General features: G+C 44.9%; 1 protein-coding gene across 2 annotated transcripts in view; it reads left to right on the top strand.

Moving 5' to 3' along the window:
* LOC119163182 (WD repeat-containing protein Grip71) overlaps window positions 1–16826 on the top strand; it is a 119586-nt gene that overhangs the window by 84191 nt on the left and 18569 nt on the right. For both annotated transcript variants that reach the window (XM_075885525.1, XM_075885526.1), the window contains one exon: window positions 11118–11228. In XM_075885525.1, the coding sequence (XP_075741640.1) occupies window positions 11118–11228 (111 nt within the window). The remainder of the gene's footprint in view (window positions 1–11117; window positions 11229–16826) is intronic.

Genomic DNA, 16826 nt, shown 5'->3' with positions numbered 1-16826 from the left:
ACAAACAGTGCTGCTCTTGTTGAAGACTAGATCACCTCTCTTGATGTTCCGCGACCATTTTTCCCGGCGCTCAGGTTCAACGGCACCCGAAATAAGGAGTGCGCCTCTTTACACGAACGGTAGCCGCTGTTACGATTTGGCACAAAGCAAAAGTCGTCTCCTTTGTACCGTCGTCTCTCAGCCATATTTTTCTCATTCCAGTAGACAAGTGCAAACACCATCGCAATTTCTTCAGTCACATACAGCACAATCTGGCGAGGAGCAGAGTTATTCCATGCGAGAAATACCAGCAACGAGGAACTGGTCACGCGTTAACAGCCAAACTAACAGTGCAACATGTGTTGACACACGCGCTCCTCTGGGTCGCAGCGTCCCCTAACGCCCCAGGCTGTACTCAACCTGCTTCATCGCTGCGGGGGCCCCCTCGTCTTCATTGGAACACGCCGCACACAGCACACTTCCCCTTCTAGTACACTGTAGTCATCATCATCATCAGCCTGACTACGTCCACTGCAGGACAAAGGCCTCTCCCATGTTCCGCCAGTTAACCCGGTCCTGTGCTTGCTGCTGCCAATTTATACCCGCAAACTTCTTAATCTCATCTGCCCACCTAACCTTTTGTCTCCCCCTAACCCGTTTTCCTTCTCTGGGAATCCAGTTATTTACCCTTAACGACCAGCGGTTATCCTGTCTACGCACTACATGCCCGGCCCATGTCCATATCTTCTTCTTGATTTCAGATATGATATCCTTAACCCCCGTTTGTTCCCTAATCCACTCTGCTCTCTTCTTGTCTCTTAAGGTTACACCTATTATTTTTCTTTCCATTGCTCGCTGCGTCGTCTTCAATTTAAGCTGAACCCTCTTTGTAAGTCTCCAGGTTTCTGCTCCGTAGCTAAGTACCGGCAAGATACAGCTGTTATATACCTTTCTCTTAAGGGATAGTGGCGATCTACCTGTCATAATTTGAGAGTGCTTGCCAAATGTGCTCCACTCCATTCTTATTCTTCTAGTTACTTCAATCTCGTGGTTCGGCTCCGCGGTTATTACCTGCCTTAAGTAGACTTAGTCTTTTACAACTTGAAGTGCACTATTAGCTATCTCGAAGCGCTGCTCTTTTCTGAGGTTGTTGTACATTACTTTCGTTTTCTGCAGATTCATTTTAAGACCTACCTTCCTGCTCTCCTTGTCTACCTCCGTAATCATGAGTTGCAATTCGTCCCCTGAGTTACTCAGCAGTGCAATGTCATCGGCGAAGCGCAGGTTACTAAGGTACTTTTCATTAACTCTTATACCTAACTGTTTCCATTCTAGGCTTCTGAAAACCTCCTGTAAGCACACGGTAAATAGCATTGGGGAGATTGTGTCCCCCTGCCTTACACCCTTCTTGATTGGTATTCTGTTGCTTTCTTTATGAAGCACTATGGTAGCAGTTGATCCCCTGTAGATTTCTTCCAGGATGTTTATATATACTTAATCGACGCCCTGATTCCGCAGTGTCTGCATGACGGCTGATATTTCTACTGAATCAAACGCCTTCTCGTAATCTATGAAGGCTATGTATAGTGGTTGGTTATATTCTGAGCATTTCTCTATTACCTGATTGATAGTATGAATGTGGTCGATTGTTGAGTAGCCTGTTCGAAATCCTGCTTGTTCCTTTGGTTGATTGAATTCTAATGTTTTCTTTACTCTGTTAGCTATTACTTTTTTAAATAGCTTGTATACTACAGAGAGCCAGCTAACCGGCCTGTAATTCAAGTCCTTGTCATCTCCTTTCTTATGTATTAAGATGATGTTAGCGTTCTTCCAAGACTCTGGTACTCTTCCCGTCAGGAGACGCCTCGTAAACAGGCTGGCTAGTTTTTCTAACACAATCTGTCCTCCATCTTTCAGCAGATCTGATGTTACCTGATCCTCACCAGCAGCTTTGCCTCTTTGCATGCTCTCCAAAGCTTTTCTGACTTCTTCTATCATTACTGGTGGGGTGTCATCTGGGTTACTGCTAGTTCTGATAGTATTAAAGTCGTGGTTGTACACTGTAGTAGTGTCTAGCATCACACTACAATTATAGTACAGTTCAACCCAGTTATAAGAGACATGCACTGGGGAGCAGTTATTGTCTTTATATAAAGTGTCTCGTGTAAGCTGGGTACCATGTATACGTTTTTTCGCCAACACCTGTTTCAATGTAAGCATACTAGTGTTTAATATACCCATTTGTCTGTTACATCAGTGTCTCACATAAAGGGGTTTGACTGTATCAGAGGTGAGACAGCTGTGCATATTGCGCATTTTTGATACATTTCCGTTTTCTTGTGCCAAGCTACTCCAAAAGCATAAAAATTATGAAAATTGCGCTCAACTACTTCAAAACAGCCTCGAAAGCTAGATTTTTCATGCCAACCTCAGGTTCAGTGGGAAAAAAGGCTGAGTTGACTGATAAAACGTGCCCAATTGCGTTTCTTTTTTTATTTTTCTGGTGACGAAGGTTTCCCATGGTGCCGCGATAATCTTCTCTAAACTGTTGTAAATATGTGTGACCCCGCAAAAATGGGCTGCCGTGCATAGAGCTTGCTGCTTCTACTAGCTAAGCTGTGTGTTCTGGTTCCCATGTCGCTTTGTGAAAACCATAGTCGAGTGGCGAGCATAGTGGGGTTGACTCTCGGTTTTTTTGTTGTGCCTAGCGCGTTCCTACGGTGGTCGGTGGTCGCTGCGGTTTTCATGTTGATGCTGCTTCATGTGGTCACCTACACGTGTACATTTGCCATGAGTGAGTAACTGTAATTGTGTAGTCATTTGCATGCGACGTGTCTCCTGCATGCTCTGGCGCGTGCACGTGGGCTCTCAAAATTACTTCCATGAGCGACAGAGCGCATGCAGCCTATTCCCGGTTTACGCCCAGTAGCTGCTAACTTATTTAGAGAAGTGATTTCTCGTTGCATTTTGCATATACAAAGGCCATCACACGCGAATTCCGCGCATCGGTGTCTGCTGGTAGAGAGAAGCATTCGATTATTTGTGAAGCTGTGGTGACAGAACGCACTTTCAAACCATTTCAAATATGAACGAGCACCTCGGCGCTTTATTCCTGACTCATGATGCAACGGCGATCACGTGGCACAGTTTTCTTGATTTGCCACTGCTCCGTTTTGTAACCTAAACTCTCAACGTGCGCTTTAAAAAGCATTGCTGCATGCGTGCAGGGTCTGGGCTATGCTTTTAGGCTTGGCTCGATTGGTGTTTTGGTCGGCGGCAGTGTGACTTCGTTTTCTTTCTTTTCTTCTTGTGAAATAAAACCGGCCTCTGTACGTTGGGCAGTTTGTTTGCGTGGGCACGAATTACTTACCTGCGCTGCGCGAGCACTTTTTGCGAGTCGCGGAGCGGCAATCACAAGTTGATGTATTATCTGGAGTTCTACATCGACGGTGATGACCTACGATAAAGCCAAACCCCATAAAGGCGGAAATGCACGCGACAGCAATTAGCGATGATATGAGCGACGAAACAGGGCGTTCACGCGACGTATCGCGTGGTAGTGTTCGTGTAATCACTCGGTTTGCCAGATTTGGAAACCGTCGCCCATTGCCCAGAAGTGCTGTGCTTAAGTGCCGGAACAGGATGTACATGACTGAGGTACTGCCGGTTCTCTTCATGTGCTGCAAAATCACCACCTCCTGTCGTGCTCCTCTCTGCCAAAGTAAAGTTTATGCACGTGCACATAAAAATAAGTGCTGCAAGGCAATAGTACCGTATTTACTCGCGTAATCCTCGCACTCGCGCAACTCTCGCACCCCCCACATCGCCCAACAAAAATACGATTTCTTTTTTCCTCGAGTAATTATCGCACCCCCGAAAACTGCTACAATAATGTCGTCTGCTCTTTCCAGCCATTGATGATGATGGCACACGTCATCTGGCGCCATCTCTTAAGCATCAAGCGTGCTATTGCACAGAGATTCAATCCAACTCAAGCCAAGCCGAAGTGGTCAGTGTGCGTTGCGCCGTGTTATAGTGTTCTAGAATAATGGGTAGTGAGCCCACTCTATGGGGAGAGGGTACGTTGCCGTGGCGCAAAAAATGTCAACGAGTTTTCATTTTCCTGAGTGCCCGCGTGGCGGCGCTACCATCGTCAGCAATGGGAGTTTTCACCTTTTCACTCCGCTTCTGTGTTGGCTGTGTGTCGTCGTCGCTGCAGGTTTACGGCCGAGCAGTGCTTTGTCAATACGTTCCATTTTTCAGTTCTTATAGTTGTGAATAATGTAGATTGGTAGTGAACACCTCGCGGTCATCGACACTTAGTGCGGAATGGCACCACGTCGCCAGAACCATTGTTATGCGCCCAGATGCCAGACGGGCTACGTTCACGTGAAAGGTGCTCCAAAACCGTCACTGTTTGTCGTCCCCAGGGATGAGAGACTTGGAAGACTGTGGGAGAATAATTTACACCGTGCAGACAAGCCACTCGAAGACACAAGTGCGGTTTGTGAACTCCACTTCGAGCCTCGATACGTAATTCGCGATTATGTACACACCATCGGCGGTAAAGAAGTGCGGATCCCACGTCGAAGGCCTATGTTGAGCAGTGACGCTGTTCCCACTATTTTGCCAAATTTGCCATCGTATCTCACCAAAAAAGCAGTGAAAGAAAGGCCGCCTCGAAAAAGGAAGTCTGAGAGTCATGCTTCGCCAGTGAAGCGCCGGCTGTGCACGAGTGGCAACTCGGCGGTGTTGCACACAAACGCCGTAAATACTCCGGATCCAGACGCAGCAGCATCGAGGCCAGAAGACGAACAGCTGGCCATCGATGTAGAAGTTTCTTCTTCAGAAAATCCGCAGGAAGACCGCAAGTCTATGTCGTTATTTAGCTGTCTTGAGGTACCATCGCCGCACTGGACTAAGGACATCTTTCCAGATCATAAAGGCATTGTGTACTGCACGTCCGTGCTGACATCGAAGAATGAAGTACGATCGGAAAAAGTGGTCATGTTTTTTGAGTCACGCATTGCGAGCTACTGCAAAGTGTTCATCAGAGGTACCCTGTTGAAAGAAGGCACCGTGGAAACAGAGGCAGCAGCAGAAGAAGTGCTGAAAACAAGTGATCGTATGTGCATTTGCGTTGGAGCAATATCTCACGAAGACTATGAAGAACGATTTTTTACGAAGAAGCTAAAACACTACGTGGTTACATGCAACGAAATGTACTTCAGCATTAAGTGTCTTCGCCAGGTTGATAAAAAAAAATATTTATAATGTGCATTTTTACTAGTAAGACAGCTATAACTCTTGTCGCTACGAAAGATTTCTTGCCAGTTATTACAACCTAATTCACTGCACCTTTCTTTCAGGTGCACAATGTGTGTCTTGCCGCTATTTGAAACGAGCACTGCAAATCCGACGAGCCCGGGTGAAGCGAACAGCAACAAGGAATTGCCAATATGCAGCGCTGAAGTTGCGTGTTGTGGCCAGAAGAAACACTAGATTGTTTTCTCGCTTGAAAAGTGTGAAAAAGAAGCTGGAACAAATGCAAATTAGGAATGCTGCTATAAAAACAGAAACTTTAGAAGCACAGATTGCAAGGCTTCCACCAAGACAGCAGGAAGCTGTACGGCAGTGCTTTGCATCTTCAAGAGTAAAACCCAATGGGTTGCGCTATACGAAAAGCTGGGTTTTAGATTGTTTAATCATGAAGGTGAAGAGCCCTCGCCTGCATGAACACCTTCGTCGCAATAACATCCTAGCCCTTCCATGTAAATCAATCCTGTAGCGCTATGTACATGCATACCGCACTGTGTTTGGCTTTAGTGAGAGAGTTCTAAAGCAGCTAAAGGAAAAGACAGCGGAGATTGATGTTTGGAAGAAACATGGTGGATTGGTCATCGACGAACTGAAACTGTCAGAACATTTTTCAGTGAAGAAGTCGGGTGCAATTGAGGGTTTTGTGGATTTAGGTCCATTTACAACTTCCAAGGACAAAGGTGTACCATGTGACCACAGTATGGTTATCCTTTTCGTCCCATTTCAAGGCAAATGGAGTCAAGTTATTGGTTACTTTGCTACACATGGAAACATGAAAGGTGACACACTCGCCAAAGTTGTCATTGAAGCAACCATACTAGCTGAAAAGAGTGGGCTCTTTGTGGATTTTATTACTTGCGATGGTGCAAGTTGGAATAGAAATATGTGGAAAGTACTTGGGATCCAAGCGACAGCTGACTCTACTACTTTGAAAATTGAACACCCTAGTGATGCATCACGGCACCTATTTTTTATATCTGACTTCCCACATCTCATCAAATGCCTACGGAACTCGCTGCTGAAGTCTGGATTCAACACCCCTGCAGGTCATGTAAGTCTGATGTTTTTTACGCATATCACACATTGTATTTCATATATGCTTACATTATCTCCAAGCTTAACCAGGTGCATTTCAGTATGGTCCACCTGATTTCATTGCAGGTTGATATGCAACATGTAAGGGAAGCTCACAAAATAGACTCCTCCAACATGACCCTTAAAGTGATGCCGGGCATAACACGGTGTCACCTGGATCCTAATGGATTTGAGAAGATGAAGGTCAGCTATGCCTTCCAGCTTTTTGGGACAAAAGTCCTCCAAGCTTTCCACCTATACAAAGACAAGTTGGAAGCAACACTTGGAAGGATGGATGTAACACAAGAGTTCTTCAGGTGAGTCGTCTCTTGTCATATGCTGGTTAAAATTAGGTAGTGAAATGTCTGATATAACCAACTTGTAAATGAAAATTACATCTTAATAGAATGCATCATTAGCACCGACATTTGGGCGAGTTGGTTTTGGTTCATAGTTATGAACGGCGGAAAACACACGAGACACAAAATGACGTCCTTGTGTTTTTCGTCATTTTGTGTCTCGTGTGTTTTGCGCCGTTCATAACTATGAAGAATGCATCATGCAATGTAAACTACAAAATTATGAAAACAGCTGTTTTGCATATTTCAGCAAAATCCACCAGCTCATAAGAGTGATGACATCGCGGTTCCCTGCTGAAGCCCTCAGACTGTGTTCATCAGGAACAGCAGTGCTGCAGGATTTTCTGTCCTACCTCAAAGCATGGGAGCAGCATACGAAAGGTGGAGGAGGCTTTCTGAGCAATTCCACTGCTGCTGGCCTACGTGTGACCATTTCGAGTACACTAGAGTTGCTTGACTATCTCACTGAAAATGTTGGCTTTAAATACCTAATGACTGCAAAAACTAGCCAGGATCCTTTGGAAAACCTTTTCGGTATTACCCTATCAGGCGATTTTCTGGCAGTAATGATCATCCAACACCAACTCAGTTTTTGATTACAGTAAACTGCATGTCATTCTATGGTTTAGTTAAAGGTGTCAGTGAAGGAAACTGCGAAGAGGGCATGCTAGGTTCCCTTTTGGAAGTTAGTAGCCCACGAGACACATCGCAAAATGCAGCAGGCACAAATTTGGCACCGAGCTCTGCTCCGAATGCGCAGGCGTTGGTTATACCTTCCCAGGACCACAGCCAGCATGTTGCGAGGAGCGACTCGAGAATTATATTTTACATTGCTGGCTACGTGGCACGAAAGTGCATTTTGAAAAGCAATTGTAAAGATTGTTTGATACTACTTACCGCGCCTTGCGTCAACCTTGCAAGCTTTCAGCTTGCAAGGTTGACACTATTTCGTGACAACGGTGGACTCCTCTACCCAAGTGCTTGCCTATTTTGGTTCATAAAGAAGCTTGAAGACTTGTTCACAGGCTGCTTTTCTTGTGAACAGCTCCATGCAGACAGCATTTTAGATGTGCTGACCATTGTGAAAGCAAGGCTTTGGCAAGAGGTTGGGTGCCCAAGCCATGTCTCAATGCTCTCTCAAAAAATAATACAATTCTATGTTGTTACACGACTTCATTTTTACATTAAGGGACTAAATACAGATAGAGCAGGCAAACGCCAGAAAGCAAAGCACTTAAAGATAAGCCGCTGCTGTTAAATATTTTTTCCTTGCTTTAGAAGATTTTTAAAAATTTAATAGTGTTCCTGTGTGGATTTTACAAGTGTAGGTTAAACTTGATGTATGAATCCTTTCTGAATATTCTTTTTCTGTTTCACTGACCCAAATACAAGAGAATGCCAGATTAAAAAACAAGCAAAATAGTATGTTGCCGCTCGCCACGCATACTATAGCAATAAACCTTTGACTAAGTGGCAACTCTGCTTAATTCAATTGTGAATGGTGACTTTGGTCCTTGGCGTACCATCAACAGTGCGATTAATATGATCTACGAGAACATCTGTAGATCTCTATAAAAATGCATGTTATTTGAATGGAAATGTGTCTATTATTTGTCATTTTCAGTATTTCTTCTGATTCAGTGTCTTTACTTATTGTGTGAACAATATGTGTTGAGTGTTCATGTGTTTTTGTGAACTTTTTTATGCCAAGTGTGCTATTGAAAATATTTAGCATCTGATTATTTGTAGTTGTGAATATTTTTCTAGCATCTATTGGGCTGTTTTAGGAGACATGCTCTTTGTTGCACACGCTGATAAGTACATAATGGGGCAAGGCCCTCTACAAGCTATTTCAGCTTTTTCCATCTGCTTTCACTTTGAGAAAAAAAAAATGAAAGTGATTGATATGCATGGCTTTTGTGGAGTACGGTCGTTGTGCTGCCCCACCAAATAAACTTCTAACTTATTCCCGTGAACGATTGTTGTCTATATTTTTTTTCACACCTTCATTACAAATTCACTTTTATTTCTTGGGCATGATTAGAATAGGTCTTTCCTTCTGTGCACTACCACACATTTTCTTGTACTTTTCAGGAGAATATATCAGCTGAGAGCGCGTAAGGTGCTTAAGTTTGTAGTAATATTGTTTTATTTAGCGAGAGTACGACCTCACTAAAGTTACTATTGAGTACAAACGCTAGCATATTGGTGGAGAAATGTGAGCCGCTTATATGCCACTCTGCGACTTATTAAATTAGTAGTGATCATGAAAACATTAGTCTCTTTTATCTAAAGGCAATCGATGTCAGTGCACGTTAAAATTTCCGGAGTCCTCAACTACGGCGTGCTTCATAAGCAGAAAGTGGTTTCATAAATCAATTATCTAAAGGCAATAAAACTGCGAGAGCGCAATACAAAACTGGCTGTTTACAGCGTGTATTGCATCCCGCTGATGACGCGCTCATGTTTAGCGATACTTCATGCGCCAGAACGACGGCCAAAGCAAGAATATGCTCAGGCAAAAGAAGAAAAGCAACGAAAATGGCTATGAACAGGGGTTGCACAAGAGTAGTTTGTGCTTGAAGCGCTGGCAAACTAACCTTCGCGCTGCGTTGGCCGAGAGCAGCAACGCGTCGCTTCCATTGCAGGTGGTGGTGGCGTCATCTACCAGGTGAGACATAAAGTGCATCAGTGCACGGCCTCCAGTCAGCCCACTACCCCTTTCTAGAACACTTTAGCCAAGTTTTGTATGTTGCGTCGATAACCTTGTCAAGTTACGAGGCGATACTGAAGCTGTACAGCTGCTTTCAAGTTGCAAGTGATAGATCATGCACTAACCAACGGCAACAGGGCCGCCGGTAGGCCCTTCGGAGTCTACGAGTTTCGTGTTTGCTACTGGTGATGGCTGCTGAAAGCCATGAAGACGCGTTGAGCCTGCCGTGTGCCTAAAACTGGGGTTGATGGTTAACATTATTTCTCAATATGAAAACTGCGGACAATTCTGTTAAATAGCCATCAGCCCAATACTGACGTCCCACGCTTACCTTTTGAGGGCTTCTGTTGAGCGACGAACGCTACCGCTACGCCCGCAACGTCGGCAATCGCTTTGCGTATGGTATTCTAATTCTCGACTATTTGCTTCCACTTTTTGCGTCTCAATTAAATCTTGTCTTGTGTTGAACCTCTGCTTTTATTGTTGAGGTAAGTTTTAATTAGTACTTCTTAAAGCTTGCTGTTAGTTGCTGGTGTGAGAATCCCGATTTGCGGCCACTTCGTTTTCTTTTTCGCTCTGTACGTTTTCGTAGAACGTTTTCCCCGCGTAATTCTCGCACCCCCCAACTTTTCATCGGTTTTCCGACAAAAAAAAAGTGCGAGGATTACGCGAGCAAATACGGTAAACACTTTCCGTTCCATTACACAACAATATATTTTATTTTTAAATTGCATACCGCTCATTACGCGGTATTCTTGGTACGAGTAGACGACCTCATGGAAGCAACGGTGGTGTTTGCTCACTGAAGCTGTCGCGTGAATGAGGTTTGCCTACGCAAGCGACTGTTCGCGTAAAGGCAATCTGCGTTGTGTCGTTCATCGCTGTCGCGAACATTTTCGCGATTATGGGGTTTGGCCTTTAAAAAAAGAAAGAACTGGTCAAAGTGTGCCGTATTATTAACGCGCGGTTACATGTGTGGAGAGGCATTATCAGTATCATTGGGTTATCGCTTAGTGTCATAACGCAGATGCTGTAGGAGATAGTTGGTGCCGTGAGATTTCTTGGCTCCCGCACTGCAATCTTGAAGGTGGTTTTGCACGAGTTGGCCGCGAACTGCTGTGCAGCATGCTTTTTTCCTCTGTTAAAAGCTCTTGACGCTATCATGTTAGGCTTTTCTTTAAGTGAAGGACCACTGTTACGTAACTAAGTCTAGTGCAATCAAAATTTTTTAATTTCTTTTTGCGTGTGATGCATTTTTCTTTTCAAATTTTTCCGGGAAACCTAGTTTTTAATAAAACCTTTTTTATAAATATTATTTTACATGTTTGTTACAAGGGCCAGATAGGTCACGTGGTATGTAAACAGGTAATGCAGTTCTTACCTGGCAATAATCTGTTTAAAAACGGCCTTTAAAACCTGTTTAAGTGTTATGCATATTATAAACGAATTAAAATGTGCACTGGCACCCCCACATTGCTAAAGATCTGTATTTCAAGCTCCCAGGACGACATATTAAATGCCACTAACTGCTCCCAAGCAAGATTCTTCTGATCCGAAATCAATATTTTGCTGCTCCATAAACGACTCTGAATTTATTCTCAGCCCTCTCACCCCGATTGTATACACTGACTGCATTGTGCTATTTTTAATCTTCTTTTTTGTTTGTTCGATAGGTCTCAGTGACTTCATGCCGGTGTTGGACGACGTGGTTGTGGGCAATGCAAGCCGTGTCTCCCTGTCAAACGTCTCGGAGAAAGCGGATCTTGGAGTCGGAAGCCGAGGAGGTTAGTGCTTGCAGCTTCAGCTGTCTTGTGTGACATTATGTTAGTCTTTTTAGTCACCAACCAATTATTCGGACACTTTCGCGGCACCACCTCTCGTGCCATTGACATAATTTAAACTCGCAACCGAAGATTTTGGTGTCCCATGGTGCACCGTTACATATTTTGGACTTCGATATGCTGATCGAGTGCGACTTTGAATGCCATGATCAACTGTCCACGATGGGTTAACAATATTTACACTTGGTAGTCGTGGTTGCACTGGTTGTGACTGGAGATCATGCTTGCAACTGCCCACCTCAAAGGCTATGCTTCTTGGCCGCACGTGATAGCTGCCTTTGGACTTAAGGTAGCTGAGTATCCATCGAATGGCTACCTCTGTATTACAAGATGCATGCATCAGCAAGCCATGCATTGCCTTGTCTGCAAAAGCAGTGATGGAAGTGCTGCTCCGATTGCTCCAAACTGCTCCAGAAGAGAAATGCTGCTTCATGTTGCTTCATACAGTAATTTTTGTAAGTAATTGCTCTAAACTTGCTCTGAAATGACATTGAGGGAATGAAAATGAACTTTGTTTGACCTACTCAAAAATACTGAAGAAACAGAAAATCATCTGTCTACTATCATCCCAGTGTGCTACTAGGGAGCAACATTTTTGGCTCTGACCTTATTTATGCAACAAAAACTGGCATATTAGGCATATAGGTGCATTTGGCTCTTTTTTTAGGGGCGAAGAGGGTTCTAGTTTTTTCATTTCTTGACCAAATTCAATGATTATTGTAACCCAGACAGGGTTGTTCAAGCTGATTTCAAAAATATAATTACTTTTGAAATTGGTTGGGTGATTGTGGAGATAATTAAAATTTATCCTATATTGTTTATCAGAACAATGGCAAGGCAATTATTGGCCAGAATAATAATATTGACATATGGCTATATATTATGAAGTGTAATGAACACAAATGTAGGATTACTTTTTTAATTTAACATGTATTACCAATTTTATAGGAAATTAAAGTTTAATCTCCTGATATCCCTATCATGCGATCCAGCTAGTACCAAGAACAAAAATTTACAAATGCTAGATTGAAAAATCTGTTCCTACATTTGCGTAGCAGACATATGCAGCTACAAGCCACCGCAAGAATTGTGGCTCAATGTGCCTTAAAGACCAAGATATCGCTTTGGCAAGTTTTAAAAACACCAAAGATGAGATTCTGTGTCAAAAAACAAAACAGACTCATATATAATACAGAACAACACGAATTATTTACAATATTCACAAATGGTATGGTATCAGCAGCCTCCAACAACATTGTCTGTTGGTTGAGAGTCATTTCGGTGTTGTTTTCTTAGCACACGTTGCAAGTTTTCAGCAGAAGCATGCTTGCGTGCGCATGATTGCGCACGGTGGCGGTCTTTTTCACTCATGCGCTTGGTCAACTGTTAACCAGGGTTTAGCTGTAGTTCTTGAAGTATGGCTGTAGAAGCTTTTCCATATCCAGAATTGAACTTCATTGCAGCCTCTGCCACAGCAGCTTGTACAGCAAAAAATGATGCATGTTTCTCCTTCCGCACCAGTGCCCAAATCATTGAGTTGAGACACTCGTCGTTATTTTGGGTCTTCCCTCTTAGGCATCGCCGAAGAAGTGATTATTCAAACGTCTTATAGACTGGAAGCAGCGCCTCACATACATGGGGTGGCAGATTGTGGCGGTGTTTTGGAGCAGGCTCACCTTTGGCCTTTGCTGCGTTTTGGTGGCGCTATGAATCTGGGCCCTCTGGACAGAGAGCGCGGTTTGAAGTGACATCGTTTGAGGCGATCTGGTAGTATGTGGCCATGACTGCCTTATCCATGACCTTGACATGCCCCGCCGCTGTGGTCTAGTGGCTAAGGTACTCGTCTGCTGACCCGCAGGTCGTGGGATCGAATCCCAAATGCGGTGGCTGCATTTTCGATGGAGGCGGAAACGTTGTAGGTCCGTGTGCTCAGATTTGGGTGCACGGTAAAGAACCCCAGGTGTTCAAAATTTTCGGAGCCCTTCACTTCGCCGTCTCTCATAATCGTATGATGGTTTTTGCACGTTAAACCACACATATAAATCACGGCCTGGACATCACCTTTGTACGATTTCAAAGTCCAGCCATAGTAGCTGATGCGCTTGGTGATAAGCTTACCAGTCAGTTTTCCTTTCCCACCGAGACTCTCGATACCAGAGGACTTCTGCCTGTAAACTAGATTTGGCAGTGCTGTGACCATTCTCTTGTTTATGTGGTCCTTGTCCATGGGTATGTATACATACACTTTTGCATCTTGAAGAGCAAAGCAAGCGCGGCTGTCGCCATCCGACAACAAGGTCGCATACCGCAGCTTATGCTTCTGCAGCGATCTTTGGAAGAGGAGCAGTGCCGCTTCTACCTCCATCTCCCAAGCTTTTTTGTCCGTGTTCTTCTGGCATGCGTGTCCCTCCTTGCAAGCCTTGTAGGCAGGGTCATCTTCTTTTGGTGCCCGTGTGCACCCAGCACAGAAATTGCTCAGCACTACATAATCGAGCACAAATCCTGTGTACAGCTCAATTACCGTGCTGACGCTGATATGAGACGAGTGGCCGCAGGTCATCCATGTGCCTTCGTACGATTTAGCGATGTTGTCCGGGCTGTTTATTTTTAGGTCACAGTACAAATCGTGTGCTAATTGTGCACATGTCCCCATCAACTTTTCTGCTTCTTTGGTTGCCGCGGGGACGAGCTTTGTTTTCAAGTGCCCCAGCCACGTTTTATTGTGCATATTCTCTCTCAAATGTTCATCGCCGCAAACATGTCATTAATTGCGGTGTGCCCGTTTCCGGTGCTCTGCATTGCATGCTTTGCAAGGGTGTTTATGACAAAGGGTCTGAGCTTCGCTTTGCCGCTCACACGCGGCGAGCTCCATCCTTCTACACCATCGCCGCAGATCGCGCATTCGGCAGCAAACTTCACAGCAAGGCCAAAATCCCGCTCACCTTTTTGCACCGTGAGGTTACCACCACAAATCGTACACTGGTAGACGCCAACAGCGCATTCATCGAGTGGTAACTAGCAATGAAAAAACTTGTAGCGAGATCATTGCTAGCTTGTGCAGTAGCGTCATCACGATCCAAAAGGTCAGATTTTCGGGCAGTACCAAGAGTGGAAGCAAGCACTTTTAATTTTTTCTTGAGCTTCACTGTCTATACGCCGCAAATCTTCTGGCTGCAGCATTGCAGTGTCGTGCCGAAACAACGACGAAGAGCTGCGGCCGTTGTGAAGAGCGCTTTGGGGGGACTAGGCCTAGAACATCGGCATCGGTGGCGCTGCTCGACTCTAGTTGCGCGTCGTTCTTCGCATGGTCAGGAACTGGTGGTGGCACAGCAGCGCGTTTCTGGAAGTTTTACGGAGTCTTCCTTTTTCTTTTTGTTCTAAATTGGTACTTTGTAGCAAACTTTGGCGACGGCGTAGACATCATTGCTCGCGTGCGAACACGTTGACGCGTACGGTGTGCGCACAGTTGCCACGCAGAGATGCAGACGACACTAGTCTAGCCAATGGCATGGCCCGCCGCGGGTCACGTGCTGGGACTGGCCAATTGGTGCACGTATTGGGACTTCTTTTTTAAGCGGGATATCTTCACAGCCAACGCATGTTCAGAGCCGGAAACAGCGCTAAAATTAAGGCGAGAGGTTGCGCTTTCGAATGATATATGATCTGCGGCTGTCAGGGAAGTATGACGGCCGTCGCATGTCCGGGAAAAAGACCTTTATTTACCAAATTCTTGGCTCGTATTTAACTGGCATTGGTGCTAAAAATCGATATTACGGCTAAGATATTGTTTCAAACTGCATAATACTTGGCGAAATGGTAGAATATTGAATGGAAGTACCAAAACTGCTATTTAAAAAATTTTTTTTTGATTTTTCGGCTTTTAAAATCCGTGTCCCCCCTTAAGGCGTGGGTCGTGTATCCACGATGTATGTAGTAGTAGTCATCGCAGTAGTATTCGGTAGCCACCTTCACAACCGGACTAGAAAAGCGGCACACGCACACTCTTTTGAATTGAGGATAAAAGCCAAAAAACGCATTTTAAGCACTATCTGACCACAAAAAGTTGCCACATTAAACTCGCTGGGCGTGTAACGTACTTGGTTTTAGCAAGGTTCAGCGAGGGTTAGGCCACAGTTCCATGAACTAGCAGCGGTGAAAGTTGGGACCTAGACACGAACCGCAGGCCGTAAGAAAGTGCGCACGTGCCGCTCCTGTAGTCCGGCTGTGCCACCTCTCGTTTAGACCCTGGAATGTCTGCTGGATAGCGGTACTTCTATATGATGAATATATGATGAAAAGATGCGACATGGTGGCACTTGGAGTGTTCACTAGATAGACGGCTGGATGGACAGACAAGGAGATGCACGGATGGACGGGCAGACGGACGTTTGAACAGAGGGACGCATGGGCGGACGGAAGCAAGAATGAACATACAGACAAAAGCGCAAGCGGCCTGACGGATGCTTCGCTCCACTTATAGTCATGTACTCTGTGGATCTTCTGTGATTTTTTTTCTTCTTAGGTAGACGGGCAGGCTAATAATGTGGCGAAATATGAAAATGAGCAGGATTGCTTTTATCGCATACCGATTATATACTGCTTGTTTGGCAACAGTTGTATGGGATGGTGGTTACTTCTAAAATGCAGCATGCACTCAGCTTTCCCTGTTTAATTCGATTTCTGATGCAAATACAAGTATTTTAATCGTAGCTCATTTCGCAGCACATTTTCGACAACCGGTCATTGTTTGCTTCATAATGTTCACATTGATTGGTTGTCTGCTAAATTTATTCCGTAATAGATAATGTTACGAGTAACTTGTTTAATAATCTATTTACAGCGCACAGAACCCGACGAGCAAGATGGCGTCAGACCAGCATCCAACGAAAAACCCACTTCGTCCTCCTCTTTCATGCAGCCGTGTTTAGCGGCTGTTTTGTATCATAACCCCCGGCGGTAGAAGCACCGTCCCGGTACTAAATTTACGCAGATGATGTCGAAAGGGGGTAATAGGGCTTTAGCCGAGCCACGTGAACGGTGTCGCTCGGAGCTGACGATGACTTTGTTGGATCGGTTGGAACAATCTCGTACGTAACGTCTGTCACTTGGCGAACGATACGGAATGGTCCAGTGTAGGGCGACAACAGTTTTTCCGACAGTCCCACACGCCAGGTAGGTGACCAGAGGAGCACGAGAGAACCCGGAGAAAAGTGCACGTCCCTATGGTGAGAATCGTAGAGCTGTTGTTGGCGCGCCTGTGAAGCCTGTAGACGGTTACGGGCGACTTGGCGCGCGGGGTCGGCACGGGCAATGGCTTCACCAGCATATTCAGTGGCCGCAGGTAGTAACGTGTCTAAAGGTAGAGTTGGGTTCTGGCCATATAGTAGATAGAAGGGCGAATATCAGGCAGTGTTGTGACGAGATGAGTTGTAGGCGAACGTCACATACGGCAAATGAATGTCCCAATCATGGTGGTCTGGCGCAACATATTTGGCAAGCATATCGGTTAGGGTCCTGTTAAGGCGCTCCGTGAGGCCATTT

Source organism: Rhipicephalus microplus, unplaced genomic scaffold (assembly GCF_043290135.1).
Source record: "Rhipicephalus microplus isolate Deutch F79 unplaced genomic scaffold, USDA_Rmic scaffold_182, whole genome shotgun sequence".
Lineage (NCBI taxonomy): Eukaryota > Metazoa > Arthropoda > Arachnida > Ixodida > Ixodidae > Rhipicephalus > Rhipicephalus microplus.
Note: the sequence above shows the minus strand (reverse complement) of the source record. Positions and strands in the feature narration are given on the sequence as shown.